The sequence below is a fragment of the Ictidomys tridecemlineatus genome, chromosome 5, assembly GCF_052094955.1.
Source record: "Ictidomys tridecemlineatus isolate mIctTri1 chromosome 5, mIctTri1.hap1, whole genome shotgun sequence".
Taxonomy (NCBI): Eukaryota; Metazoa; Chordata; class Mammalia; order Rodentia; family Sciuridae; genus Ictidomys; species Ictidomys tridecemlineatus.
Window position 1 is genome coordinate 135222293 of NC_135481.1, and position 14011 is coordinate 135236303.

A 14011-nucleotide genomic window follows, 5' to 3' on the forward strand; every position below is an offset into this window, starting at 1 on the left:
AGAATCCTGAGTTAGGATTCTTAGGAATTATGGTGCCACTCATGCCGGACACTGGTGAATCTTAAGTTTGCTTCTTCATCTGTAGAATGGGAATACTAATTTTTAGCTTCCTTAATAGATTTATTATTAAGGAACCAGTCAGTGATTCTTTATGCTGCGCTTTAAAAGATGTCCAGGAAGTGGAATGTAGCCACCGTTCTCCTGGAGGAGGTGTGGCCAGGCCCTCCTTCTAGTGTCACTGCTGGAAGCAATCCTTTCTAAAGCTTCATCATGAACTTGTACTTGGATGATATGTCAGGATGAGATTTTTTTTAACTTCCACTGATCCTTGGGAAATAACATGTCACCTATAATATTTGATGACTGCAGTCACAGTGGAGAGGATACAAGCAGAAGAAGGCATATCAAGATCGTTTAGCTTACCTGCGCTCCCATAAAGATGAAGTTGTGAAGGTATGGTAGCCTGAGTGAGGTTCCTCCAGGTGGGGTGCAAACATGGCATGTTTAAAGAAGGACTCTTCTAAGTTCCAGGATCCCTTTTCCACAGATTCAGTCCCTGGCAAGGATGCATCAAGCTAGAAAGCGCTATAGAGATCGCCTACAGTATTTCCGAGACCATGTAAGTACTCTTGGGTAACATGGGCCAGTTATATTGCTTCTACTACATATTTGTTAGAAGAATGAGCAAAGGCATTTCTTTTTCTTTGCTTCTCAGATAAATGACATTATCAAAATCCAGGCTTTTATTCGGGCAAACAAAGCTCGTGATGACTACAAGACTCTCAGTGAGTAACTTGGGAGGAGTTGAGGCAGGTTCTGGGTGTTCACCACAGATCTCTTTGGTTGTCCTGAAGGCAAGGCTTGGTGGGAAGGTACTACTTGGGATTTAAGCCCCTTTTCTAATGTGGCTAGATGTCTTGTTGCTTGCTGCATTAGCCATTGTTGTAACATAGCAATAGTATGATAGAGGAGACTGCATTTGATATAGCTAAGACGTCTCAAAAATTTTCAAGATAATGCAGATACTTCCTGAACCTTAGAACTTTTTTTGATAACTCTTGTTCTTTGTGTGATGGATGTTTTTCCTTCTGTCAGTCAATGCTGAGGATCCTCCTATGATTGTGGTTCGAAAATTTGTCCACCTACTGGACCAAAGTGACCAGGATTTTCAGGAGGAGCTTGATCTTATGAAGATGCGGGAAGAAGTCATCACCCTCATTCGTTCCAACCAGCAACTAGAGAATGACCTCAATCTCATGGATATCAAAATTGGACTGCTAGTGAAAAATAAAATTACATTGCAGGTATGACCCAATGCCCGTGGGACCCTACAGCACTTTGCGTCCTGCTTTGTCACCTCTGCTTTACCTTTTCTGACCTTCAGGGGGCATAGAGACTTATAACTTTTTTTCAGCTAATGACATTTTTTTAAAGTTTCATATGAAGTAAAATAATGGAATTTTAGAAAATAAAAAATCCTCCCCTAATTCCACTACTCTGTAATCATTTTTTATCCTATTTTTTGTTTTGTTTTTGTTTGCTTTTGTGCTGCTGGAGATCAACCCAAGGCTTCACACATACTAGGCAAGCACCCTACCAATCAGCTACATGCCCAGGCCTCCTAGATATATATTTTTTTTTTTTTAGTTGTAGGTGGACACAATATATTTTATTTTTATGTGGTGCTGAGGATCGAACCCAGTGCCTCACACGTCCTCCTACATTTTAATGTTAGAGGATAAGACTCTTTTTCCATGTGATAAATATCATAAGTAATCTAAGGGCAGTATAATACTTCATTAGAGGATACACTTTGAGGGGCTGGGGATGTGGTTCAAGCGGTAGCGTGCTCGCCTGGCATGCGCGGGGTGTTGGGTTTGATGCTCAGTACCACATAAAAATAAAAACAAAGATGTTGTGTCCACCGAAAACTAAAAAATAAATATTAAAAAATTCTCTCTCTTAAAAAAAAAAAAAGATACACACTTGATTTGCCTCATTTTCCCCTACTGTTTTGACATTTAGGTTGTTTCCCAAGTTTTTATTATAAGTAAAATAGTAGTTATATCTCAAATGATGTTTTTATTGTATTTGAATTTTTCTTTTTGAGATGGGATCACACTATGCTGCCCAGGCTGTCCTTGAACTCTTAGACTCAAATAATCCTCCTTCCTCATCCTCCAAAGTAGCCAGGACTATCACTGTGTACAAGATTTTCTTTTTTGTGTGTGGGTTTTTTGTTTTGTTTTGTTTTTGCTTGCTTGTTTGTTTTCTGTTCTAGGATTCCCCTTAGAGCCTTGTACATACTTGGCAAGTGTTCTACCATTGAGCCGCATCCCAGCCCTCCTGACTTTTTCTTTCTTTGAGACAGGATCTTGCTAATTTGTCTTGGTTGGCCATGAACTTGTGACCATTCTGCTTCAACCTTCTGAGTACCTGGGATTATAGGCATATACTAACCATGACTGGCTTAAGATGCTTTGTTGTTGGTGGTGGTGGTTTTGTTTTATTTATTTATTTTTTTGGCGGGGAGGGGGGGGGTACTGGGGATTGAACTAGGGTGCTCTATATTTTTAAGATAAATTCCTAGAAGGTGGTTTCCTGATTCCATGGACTGTTCTTTTTTTGTTTTTTGTTTTTTTGTTATCCATGAGCCTATATGAAAAACCACCCATATTGCTCATATTCTTTATAGGAAGGCAGAAGTTGGAATGGAGTTGATTGGTATACTAGGCTAAAATAGGATATTTTAGTGGTTCAAAAAAATTTAGTGGGGATCTGCCAGCATAGAAGACCTTCATGTAAGTGTGCAGGTACTAAAAGACCTTTTCACATGCCCAGAGTTTCCTTTTAGAAAACTTTTCAATCTGTGTGTTGGTTTCTGTTTATAGGATGTGGTTTCCCACAGTAAAAAGCTTACCAAAAAAAATAAGGAACAGTTGTCTGATATGATGATGATAAATAAACAGAAGGGAGGTCTCAAGGCTTTGAGCAAGGAGAAGAGAGAGAAGTTAGAAGCTTATCAGCACCTGTTTTATTTACTGCAGGTGAGTGGCTCCTCAAATTGGTATTGCAACATTTAGTTCATTTACTTTCCCACGAGGAAATCTTACCCATACATCTCTTGAAAGTATTTCTGATTTCTACTGAGGGTATGTGCAGGGCTGTCTTATTTTTCTTTACTTATCTAACCCTTCAAATTAAAAAAAAAAAAAGAATATTTTTTGTTAGTCTTCATGTTATCTAGGAATTACTTATCCCTTGGTTTTATTTCAGACCAACCCCACCTATCTGGCCAAGCTGATTTTTCAGATGCCCCAGAACAAGTCCACAAAGTTCATGGACTCTGTAATCTTCACACTCTACAACTATGCATCCAATCAGCGAGAGGAGTACCTGCTACTGCGACTGTTTAAGACAGCTCTCCAGGAGGAGATCAAGTATGCAGGGATTGCTGCAGAGTGGCGCCCCTTCCAACCATCACAGATGCTCATAGTTTCAGAATCAGTCCTGCCCAGGCCTTTTCTTTATCTCAGTTAATTTGTGAGAAGTACTTTCTAAAGAAGCATCCACTTTTAAAAAATTATATATAAAGTATATAATATAAAGTTTTGCTTCTGGGAGAATAAGAGATTTGCTAAATTAATTTTAGAAATATTTTATTGTCAGATATAATTCCAAATAAAGCTGATCCAAACATAATGGCCCCGTATGTCTGTCTAAGAGGCCCTCATCATGACTCCATGAGTCAGTATATAGCTGCAGGAAGGTTCCATGAGTGTTGGGAAATATTTTCAACTTGCTCTGTTCCCAAGGATATGGGAATCTATAAATAGGAATGCTCTTTAAGATGATAAATTCTGAGATTAAATTGAATTGTATCTGATGTTTTATAGGTCAAAGGTAGATCAGATTCAAGAGATTGTGACAGGAAATCCTACAGTTATTAAGATGGTTGTAAGTTTCAACCGTGGTGCCCGGGGCCAGAATGCACTGAGACAGATCTTGGCCCCTGTCGTGAAAGAGATTATGGATGACAAATCTCTCAACATCAAAACTGACCCTGTGGACATCTACAAATCTTGGGTTAACCAGATGGAGTCCCAGACAGGAGAGGCAAGGTATGATAGCTGTACCACTTTTTCTTTCCTGTTTTTATTACTTTCTCTGCCTTTTTAAAAATGTAGTTACCTTTGATTTACAAAATAATAATGGTTCAAATAGCTTTTCCTTAGAAAACCTGTTCTTTAAACTGCTAAACTGGTAGCAAATTTGCTTGTTTAACAAATGTTTATTGAGTATTTACTATGTCCCAGGCACTGTGTTAGATACACATATAGTAAAACATACAATAATGAGAGAAACAAACATGCTTTTTGCCCTCTCTTTATAGTTTATTAGATAAGAGAGACAACAAATAGATACATAAAAATAATGATAAATCGAGGGAAGTTTTGGGAGGTTTAATGTAGGGTACTATAGTAGAAAATACAAGAGAGAACAGTGTAGATAGGGTGGTTAGGGAGACTCTGACTGAGGTGGTAGAATTTCATTTGGCTGAGGCCTTGGTACAGAGTGTTCATGCCTCAGTGCCCTACAGTGGAGGGTCTAGGACCTGAAAGGATCCTGATATAACTAGAGATTCAGTTGAATGAACAGGAAGGCTGCAGATGGGTGAGACCATCCTATTTGATTAAAGTAAAATTGTAAAAATGGTATAGGGTGAATGGCCAGCTGCCCTGGTACACTGAGAGACTAACTAAATTAATTTATTGTAGGAGATTTCTGTGCCAGGCCTATAGTTTAACCACGCAATGTTAACTTACCTAAAGCACAGGTTTGTCAGTCAAATATGGGTAATACTGGTAAAACAAAATTAAAGAAAGCCAAAATGTTTCAGGTTTTATTGAGCTTGAGTGAGGAATGGAGATATGAGCAGCTTGATGTCTGGTGTTTTTCTTCTTATAGAGTAGGGTTAGCTCATGCATAAAGCTCCCAGGAGTCCACACCATTGCAATTCAAAGTGTGGTTTGCAGGCCAGTTATGGGAGATCTTGTGTGTAACAGTTTAGTTCAGCTAATGTTTTTCAATGAGGAAAACTGTACATTGATTTTCATTCTGGCTCAATCTCCTCATCTTGTCTTCCACTGGTTATAGACTGGCACTGATCCACAATTTGAATAACACTGTTCTACATCATTCTACTTTGTTTGTATCTGGACGCCATGCAAAGGAGGAAGTGTACCCTCCGTGAAGAACAGAACATGCTGACTCCTAGAAAGACCTTATCCCTGCTGGGAATCATTTGGCATCTGATTTTGTTCTCAGTACTTTTAGTCTTTCACCAGGATTCAGATCATTGCTTGGTGTGATGAAATACTTGTGTGGGAAGTTTTCTCTTCCTTCCTTCTCCCTCTCATTCTCTTTTATGTCTCCCTCCCGACCCTTTTCTTTCTCCTTCCTTCTCTCCCTCACCACCTCTCTGTCCCTCTTATCCTTTCCTTTCTGGTATGGAAGGAACTCAGCCTTATGCATATTACGTACACATGGTAGCCCTGAGCTACACCCCTAGCCTTGTCTGGGAAGTTTTGCTGGCAGCCTAGAGCTTCTCTGGTTAACAGCCCATGGACAATGGCTAAGTTATTCCCCTTGATGGTCCATGAGTCAGTGCTATTTAGATCAGAATTCCAATGGCCATTTTTTTCTCTTATGGCTATCAGTAAGAAACTCTTGTCTCCTTTTACTTTTCAGAAAATGGGAATTGATTTTAATATTTTTTTGATACCAGTAACTGTGAGGTGTGGTGGGAACCATCCTGTGTGTGGACATCACAAAGGCTAGAGCCTTCCTCTTCTCTTGCAGCTACCACACAGCAGGCCATGACCTTGTCACCTCTTGGGAAGAATGGTCACCTCTGAAACCTTAAAAGGTTTAATCTTTTCTTTGACTACAACCATTGATTTTAGTACTTTTGTTCCCTTTGCTCATTGCTTTGTTTTCCTTGTTTATATTTTTTTAATTAAAGAAATATTTGGGGGGGGGCTGGGGTTGTGGCTCATTGGCAGAGCACTAAACCCAGGGCCTTGTGTATAGTTAGGAAAGTGCTTTACCACTGAGCTACATTCTAGCCCCACTATAATAAGGCTATTATAAATTTTACTAATATTAAATAGTAAGATACATAGTACAACTTTTTATAAATTCCAAATTGCTTATTGTTTCTCATTGAATGTTACTATTGAGCTGAATTCATGTATTATAGTCTACCTGTGGAATATTTGACACTATGACAGAGTCATAACCCTATATACTTGTATTAGTTTCTTAGGGTTGCTATAACAAATCACCACAGATTTCTTAAACAATAGAAATTTGCCTGGTTTGTTGGGTGTAATCCCAGCAACTCAGGAGGCTGAGGCAGGAGTGTCAGAAGTTCCAGGCCAGCCTCAGCAACTTAACCAGAACCTGTCTCAAAATTAAAAAAATAAAAAGGACTAGGGATGTATCTCCATGGTAAAGTTCAATCCTCTATATGGGAAGGAAGTGGGGGATTTATTCTCTCACTGTTCTGGAGGCAAGAAATCTGATGTCAATATTGCTGTGCTGAAATCAAGGAACTGGCGGGGCTGTGTTCCCTCTGGAGGCTCTGGTTAGAAATCTGTTCCTTGCTTCTTCCAGCTTTTGGTGGCTGTTAGTATCCCATTACTTGTGGCCATATTGCTGGTCTCTGCCTCTCTAGTCACATTGCCTCCTCCTCTTCTGGTTATATGAAATCTGCCTCTGCCTTTCTCTCATAAGGCCCTTGGGCTTAGGGCTCATCTGGATAATCCAATATAATTGTTACTATTTTTTGACTTTATGAAAGTACCAAAACCATGATCTCTGCATTTCATTTTGTGTTTCAACTTCCTGTGTCCTCCCTCCCATTCTGGTTAAGCCCAGGCCACACGTTCTAGCACATCTACTGTTCCCATGCCAGTTCTGACTCATTCAGTGCCCTCTCCTTAAGTAATCTCATTAGTGCCTGTAGCTCTGATTCCTGTATGTAACTGTCTACTCCCTTCAGCATCCAAAAGGCCTCAGATTCTATTAAATGTAGTTTATCTACTTTATATCCATCAGATTTTTTTCTCTTGGTCCCCACTGCTGCACCTTTGGTCATGCTCAGAATTTCTTCATCAGGCTGTGACATTGATCTCCTGTCTCTTTCATCTGTGTCTGTCCGTATTTAATTCATTACTTGACAAAGCAGTCTTCCTCAAAATGCATATCTCCTAACTTTTGATAGTTTCCACTGGCTTCTGATTACTAACAAGTCCAGATTTTGTTACTGTATATGCAGGTCCCTCCTCCCTTTCTTTGCATTTGATCTTCATTCCTGGAAGACCCTTCTCTTCTTTTTCCTGAGTTCAGTTGTCTCTTCCTTTTGGAAGCCACCTTTGCTTTCTGCAGTCTGAGTGGTAGTCTGTAGTCCTGCAGCACTTCTGGTCAACTTCTGTTTGTTTATACTGATCCCTGTCTGTGTCTCCCATGGGACTGGAAGATTATCAAGAGAAGATATATCTTGTCTTTAATCCTAAATGTTTATCATAGTGCTGGCACAAAATTCATGACACCTAATTCACAGTTTGAAAACCTGAGTTCAAATTCTAGCCTTGGGCTGGGTTGTGGCTCAACGGTAAACCGCTTGCCTTGTATGTGTGAGACTCTGGATCCTCAGCTCCACATAAAAATAAATAAGTGAAATAAAGGTATTGTGCTTAACTACAACTAAAAAATAAATATTTAAAAAAAAATTCTAGCCTTACCACTTAACAGCTCTGTGAGCATAAGTGTAAGTTACCTAATCTTTCTAGATCTTTCTGTGTATAAAAGTCATGGTTCCTGGCTGTCAGTCTAACATAGTTGGGGGGAATTTCTGCTTTTCCAGCAAACTGCCCTATGATGTGACCCCTGAGCAGGCTCTGGCTCATGAAGAAGTGAAGACAAGGCTAGACAACTCTATTAGGAACATGAGGGCTGTGACAGACAAGTTCCTCTCAGCCATCATCAGCTCTGTCGACAAAATCCCGTGAGTGTTATCAGTTTTTATGACCCCAAATATAGCCCAATGTTAGTGTCTTGCTGTTCGTTTGACCCTTCTCACTGTCCATCCTACAGTTATGGGATGCGCTTCATTGCCAAAGTGCTGAAAGACTCCTTGCATGAGAAGTTTCCTGATGCTGGTGAGGACGAGCTGCTGAAGGTAAGAGTCTGAAAACAGACAGAATCTTGCCCTTCTAATAGCCCTTTGAAGAAAAAGTTACAAAATTAGTCCTGACAGACCATTAGTGGGTGCCTAAGCATAGTTTCTGGCATAATTCACCATTGATTGTGAACTCTTAAAAGCAATTGTAAATAGTAAATCATGGCTCTCTTGGTATGAAACAGTTCCTATTCAATTTGAATGGCACTCAGTGTACCTTAAACACAAGTAGAGGAAGATGGATTTTTTTTCCTGTCTCATTAAATTTCTGAGTTCTATCTTCTCGCTGAAGAATTGCTCCCTCTGCTGGTGGCCAGGTGAAAAATAGCAAGCACAATTGTTTCTGCTAAAGCTATTGCTGAAAAAACTTTCTTACTCAGCTACACTCTTTTCTTCTTCTTTTTTTTAATCTGAACGCTTTTTTCTTCTCTCTCCTAGTTCTGTGCTTTTCCACAGTGAGGCCTCGATTCTAGACTTTCTATTCAGGTGAATTAATTTTATTTTTTCTGAATGAAACCTCTAGGGGAAATGCTGTGACTGTCCTTGAATTCTTCTACAGTAGAGATGTATGTTGAGTGATTTCATTTCAGAGGCATAAAGTTTGCCTTTGAAGTCTGCAGCATGAGGATGATGGGGGTTGGGCAGCTTGCACTATGCTAAGTAGATTGTGTTTAAGTACTTATCTTAACTATGTTTATTAGCTTCTTATAATGAAAAGCCCACCTGTGTGAAAGTAAAAAGTGCATGTGGATGACAGCAACTTTATTTACTACCATGATATATGAACAAAAGATGCCCTTAAGTCTATCATTTTTATTTCCGAATCTCTTCTTTCATCAGTTACTGGTAGTGGTTCTCCCTTTTTTCCCCACACCCAACAAAATAATTTTTATTCTAATTCTAGGCCCTGAGAGAAAGTTTATCTATGCATGGTGCATGTGCGCACGCGCGCGTGTGTGGTGTGTGTGTGTGTGTGTGTGTGTGTGTGTGTGTGTGTTTTATTTTTTTCCTCACAGGATTGCATTTTCTCATTTTCTTTGCTAGCAAAGTCATTAGTGGTATACTTGGTGATATGGTTTTTAATAGCCAGCATTATTTTTTATCTGTTTCCAGATTATTGGTAACTTGCTTTACTACCGATACATGAATCCAGCCATTGTTGCTCCTGATGCCTTTGACATCATTGACCTGTCGGCAGGAGGCCAACTTACCACTGACCAACGCCGAAATCTGGGCTCCATTGCAAAGATGCTCCAACATGCAGCTTCCAATAAGATGTTCCTGGGAGATAATGCCCACTTAAGCATCATTAATGAGTATCTTTCCCAGTCCTACCAGAAATTCAGGTAAGAGAAAGGCACAAAATATCTGAAAGATTCTATGAGCATATTTTAATCTCTGAGGGAAAAGACAAGGTTAAATACCACCTCTAGCTTTCCCTGGACTGAGCTGCCATATCGAAAGATACATGTTTGATATACTCAGGGCTCCAAAGGATGGTGCATTCGTTTTGAAGAATATTTTCTTATGACATAGACAGTACTTAATATAAAAACAGTAGTTATAGATTAGGCCCATGTTTCTTTGTAATCAAAGAAGAATTAAGTGCTCTTAATTTTGATTAATTAACAGTTTTGGATTCACTGCTTCAGAGTACTATCCTACAGGTAAATGGCATGGGTGTCTGAGAACTGTTTTAAATTGTAGTTGAGTGGTTCTTGTGGGCAGAACTAAAACTAGATATAGAACAGAATTATTTGAACCAGTATCCCAAAGCTATCAAGCAGCAGTTTTTACATCAAATATGCAGTAGTTTCTCTAGAATTAATTCTCTTCACTAGCTTCTGTCTGAACTCATTGCTTGAAAGGTTTGTGGACTTTCATCTTGCAAGCTTCTCATGTGTGTGTCACTTGTTGGGGGGCTGCCTCCTGTGTTTATTTTCAGACGATTTTTCCAAACTGCTTGTGATGTCCCAGAGCTGCAGGATAAATTTAATGTGGATGAGTATTCTGATTTAGTAACCCTCACCAAACCAGTTATCTACATTTCCATTGGTGAAATCATCAACACCCACACTGTAAGTATTTTTCTTTAATTACTTAATTTCATTACTCTGTCATTAATTAATTATCTTCCTTGGCTGCTGCTTACTATGTCTGGTGGTCAAGTATCTCAGCATCCTGTGATGTTAATGACACCAAATCTTGTTGTCTTTCTTCCTTTGCCTCTCCCCTACTCCCCGACAATTCTGGGTATCGAAACTATAGCCTCTTGCATGCTTAGTTTCTGGAAATTATTCCCAGGTCACCTACATTAGAATTATCAAGTTGCCTGACCCCACCACACGTAGACTAAGTGAGTCAGAATCCCTGGGCTCCAAAATGTACATTGTGAGCACTTATCTAGTGGCTTGAAAAAATTGTATTTTTTAAAACATTATCTAGAATACCAATTTCTTCCTCTCTATAGCCTTGGAGTGACTCCCCCACCCTTGGAAGCTCCTATTTCCGCAGAGTTTTCAAATTATTTCTTTCCCCTTTGGGGACATGCAGAAAAAGAAATGAGGATGTATGTGAAATATAAGTGAAATTTCAGAGACTGTCATCTCTGAGGACATAACCTATGATAATACCATCTTGAGGGCTTGATAATGAAATATTCATTTGGTGTGCTTTTCACTGAATTAAAAGATATTGTGCCAGGTATGGTGGCACACACCTGTAATCCCAGCAGCTCAGGAGGCTGAGGCTGGAGGACCACTAGTTCAAAACCAGCTAAGTGCCCCTAGGTTCAATCCCTGGTACAAAAAAACAAAACAAAACAAAACAATATTATACACTGGCTGCATTTGATCTCCCACGGTGGGGGTTGGGGGTGCCCACAGATATTCTACCCTGGAAGCATTTACAGTCTGAATGTGAGTTATTTGAACTGGCAGTAGGCTATATTGATGAATTTAGATATTGAAGTCTATGGATTTCATTGGGGCCGTGAAGTTTAAAGAGTATCAAGTGTTTCTTCTCCATACATCATAACTAATACGTCAGTCAATGGAGCCTATTGTGCTACTTAATATATTTCGTTTTTATTTGATTTAATTGGCTGAGGGTTAGCTTGTCAGTGTTTTGAACATACGAGCTTTGTTGTCTGGCCTCCTTTGTATAGATCACTGGTAGGCATCATGGGTGGGGATGGGAGCTAGACAGCTGGGTATGAAAATAGTATTGAAAATAGGATCTTTTCAGCTCCTGTTAGACCACCAGGATGCCATTGCTCCAGAGCACAATGATCCAATCCATGAACTGCTGGACGACCTTGGAGAGGTGCCCACCATTGAGTCCCTGATAGGTAATGCTCTGACTTAACTGCCCAGAAGATGAGAGGTGAACACGACAGAAAAGTGTTGTGTTGTCATTACCTCCTCTGATTTTGCACTTTACCAAATTCTGGATATGTACTGGGAAACAAAAACAAATGTGGCCCCTTTCTGTGAGAAGTTGAAGTCCAATGGAAGAGATCATTTTAAGTATAAATAATCATACAATTAGAGAGTCCTGTAAGGAAGAGATTTTGAGAGAGAATTGTGATATTACAGAGTTAAAATTATTTGTCAGCTATTTATGAAATTATTTCATTATGGATCCTTTGCCTTTTTAGTTTTGGCATAATATTTTCTTTTATTTCTGAGTAAAAAGTATTCTTGCCACACTGTGTTGTCTTATTCAAGTATCATCTTAGACTTGCATATTTTATTTGTATACTATCACCCAAATATCTCCTCCTTTTATTATATTAACTCTCTTCTCTCCCCCACCCGCAAACCTTCAGGGGAAAGCGCTGGCAATTTAAATGACCCAAATAAGGAGGCACTGGCTAAGACAGAAGTGTCTCTCACATTGACTAATAAGTTTGATGTGCCTGGAGATGAGAATGCAGAAATGGATGCTCGGACCATCTTATTGAAGTGAGTATTGAAAGTAGGAAGAATGAAGTGAATGTAATTCAAAGATCCTTGGACCTTTGGTGAGAGAGCAAACTGGATTGTACCTGAAATGATCCTCCTGGCCTTCATAACTATCATAATTCTGGTTATCTCTTATGCATGGCATTTTAATACCTTATTTGTAAAAGTATTTGTCTTACTTTGCTAATGTTCTAAAATAAAACTTAAATCTCAGAAATCATAACCCTGGTACCTACTGTTGTAATTTCGTAAATAAGCCCAGGGCCTCAAGTACCTTGTATCACCAGCTGTCTGCTGGCATCTCTGTGAAATGATATTTGTATTGTTATTGCTTTAGTTCACTTAAAAGGAAGCAAAATACACAGTATAATGTTTAAATGCTTTCTCATCTCATTTTAGCACAAAACGTTTAATCGTGGATGTCATCCGATTCCAGCCAGGAGAGACCTTAACTGAAATCCTAGAAATACCAGCCACCAGTGAACAGGTAAAATTTTAGGTTTAACTTAACATCTTCCTAAGGTAGATAAGCTTTCCTGTAAGTGCATGCCAGGGTTAAAGGAGGTGGACACAGATAAGAGATTGTGATCTAGGGTGACTCTGGATTTAACCAGAGGATGGTGGTAATTAGGACTAGTTTGAGAAAGTTGTTAGTTCCAGAACATCCAGAAAATGTTCTTAGGACATAAAGCTCTCTGACACGTACATTCAGAGAGTGAGTCATTTTAACCTGGGGCAGAGTCAATGAGTTCATTTAGTAATTTATTGAATATTTTATAGTTGGAATTCTATCAACCTTGGTATATAGAAGAAAAGTACAGAATGTGGCTCCTAAATTTAATGATTTTAAGATTCTAGGGCTGGGGATGTGGCTCAAGCAGTAGCACGCTCACCTGGCATGCATGCGGCCCGGGTTCGATCCTCAGCACCACATATAAATAAAGATGTTGTGTCTGCCGAAAACTAAAAAAAAAAAAAAAAAGAAAGAAAAAGAAAAAGATTCTGTTGGGGAAATGTGACCTATATACTGGAAACAGTGATAAAACCATTAAAAGTTAACTCTATACAGAGTATAAAAACGATTTAAGTTTGAGGAAAGAGGTGAATGAGGAGAAGGGCATCAGGAAGGCTCCATGAAAAAGTATAACTTGCAGAATGGGCAGGATCTGGATGTGCATTTAAGTCAAGAGAAGGCATTCTGTGCAGAGCCCACATGAACAAAGGTGCAAAGGAGAGGAAGAGCGTGACATGATCTGACTACATATCTAGGATGAAGATGTGAGCGGAAGGAAGTAATGAGAAAAAAAAAAATCACACAAGACCAAATTATTTAGAACCCAAAAGCTAGACAGGAATTTAGCCCTTCAGAGATAAGGACTAAAGCATGTTTGTAAACCCTGAGGTCATTTAATATTGATTAATTGGGCAAAGTTGTCAGGGAAGATGGTGGTTGAATTATCTAAATGTGTGATAAAGTCTCAGAGTGAGGGGTGGAATGGGGAAGTAGGCTTTGGGAAGGGTTGGTGGGTCCACTTCATGTTTAAAACTTGTTTCTCATTTGTCAGATGAGAAAGTTGGTCAGGTCATTTTTTTTTTCATGTTTTAATCATGGGAATTTTCTTCATTAAGTTGATAACTTACTTAGAAGCCCACTATAAAAGGGAGATTGGTAGAGGAAAAGGACCAGGGGGGAACGGGAAGAGTTGAGTGAGGGGGAGGTAGTGGGGAGTGATATTATCAAATTACATAGATAAATCATGTGCATGTACAATATGTAACAACAAACCCCATTATTATATAC

At 39.2% G+C, this 14011-nt stretch overlaps 1 protein-coding gene across 1 annotated transcript in view; it reads left to right on the plus strand.

Moving 5' to 3' along the window:
* Positions 1-14011, plus strand: part of Iqgap1 (IQ motif containing GTPase activating protein 1) — a 105566-nt gene that overhangs the window by 77378 nt on the left and 14177 nt on the right. Inside the window, exons 20-33 of the mRNA XM_005320167.5 lie at positions 370-453; positions 548-619; positions 716-785; positions 1096-1304; positions 2892-3047; positions 3277-3440; positions 3897-4121; positions 7931-8071; positions 8161-8245; positions 9359-9591; positions 10191-10323; positions 11492-11594; positions 12075-12210; positions 12610-12697. Coding sequence (XP_005320224.1) covers positions 370-453; positions 548-619; positions 716-785; positions 1096-1304; positions 2892-3047; positions 3277-3440; positions 3897-4121; positions 7931-8071; positions 8161-8245; positions 9359-9591; positions 10191-10323; positions 11492-11594; positions 12075-12210; positions 12610-12697 — 1899 coding nt within the window. The remainder of the gene's footprint in view (positions 1-369; positions 454-547; positions 620-715; positions 786-1095; positions 1305-2891; positions 3048-3276; positions 3441-3896; positions 4122-7930; positions 8072-8160; positions 8246-9358; positions 9592-10190; positions 10324-11491; positions 11595-12074; positions 12211-12609; positions 12698-14011) is intronic.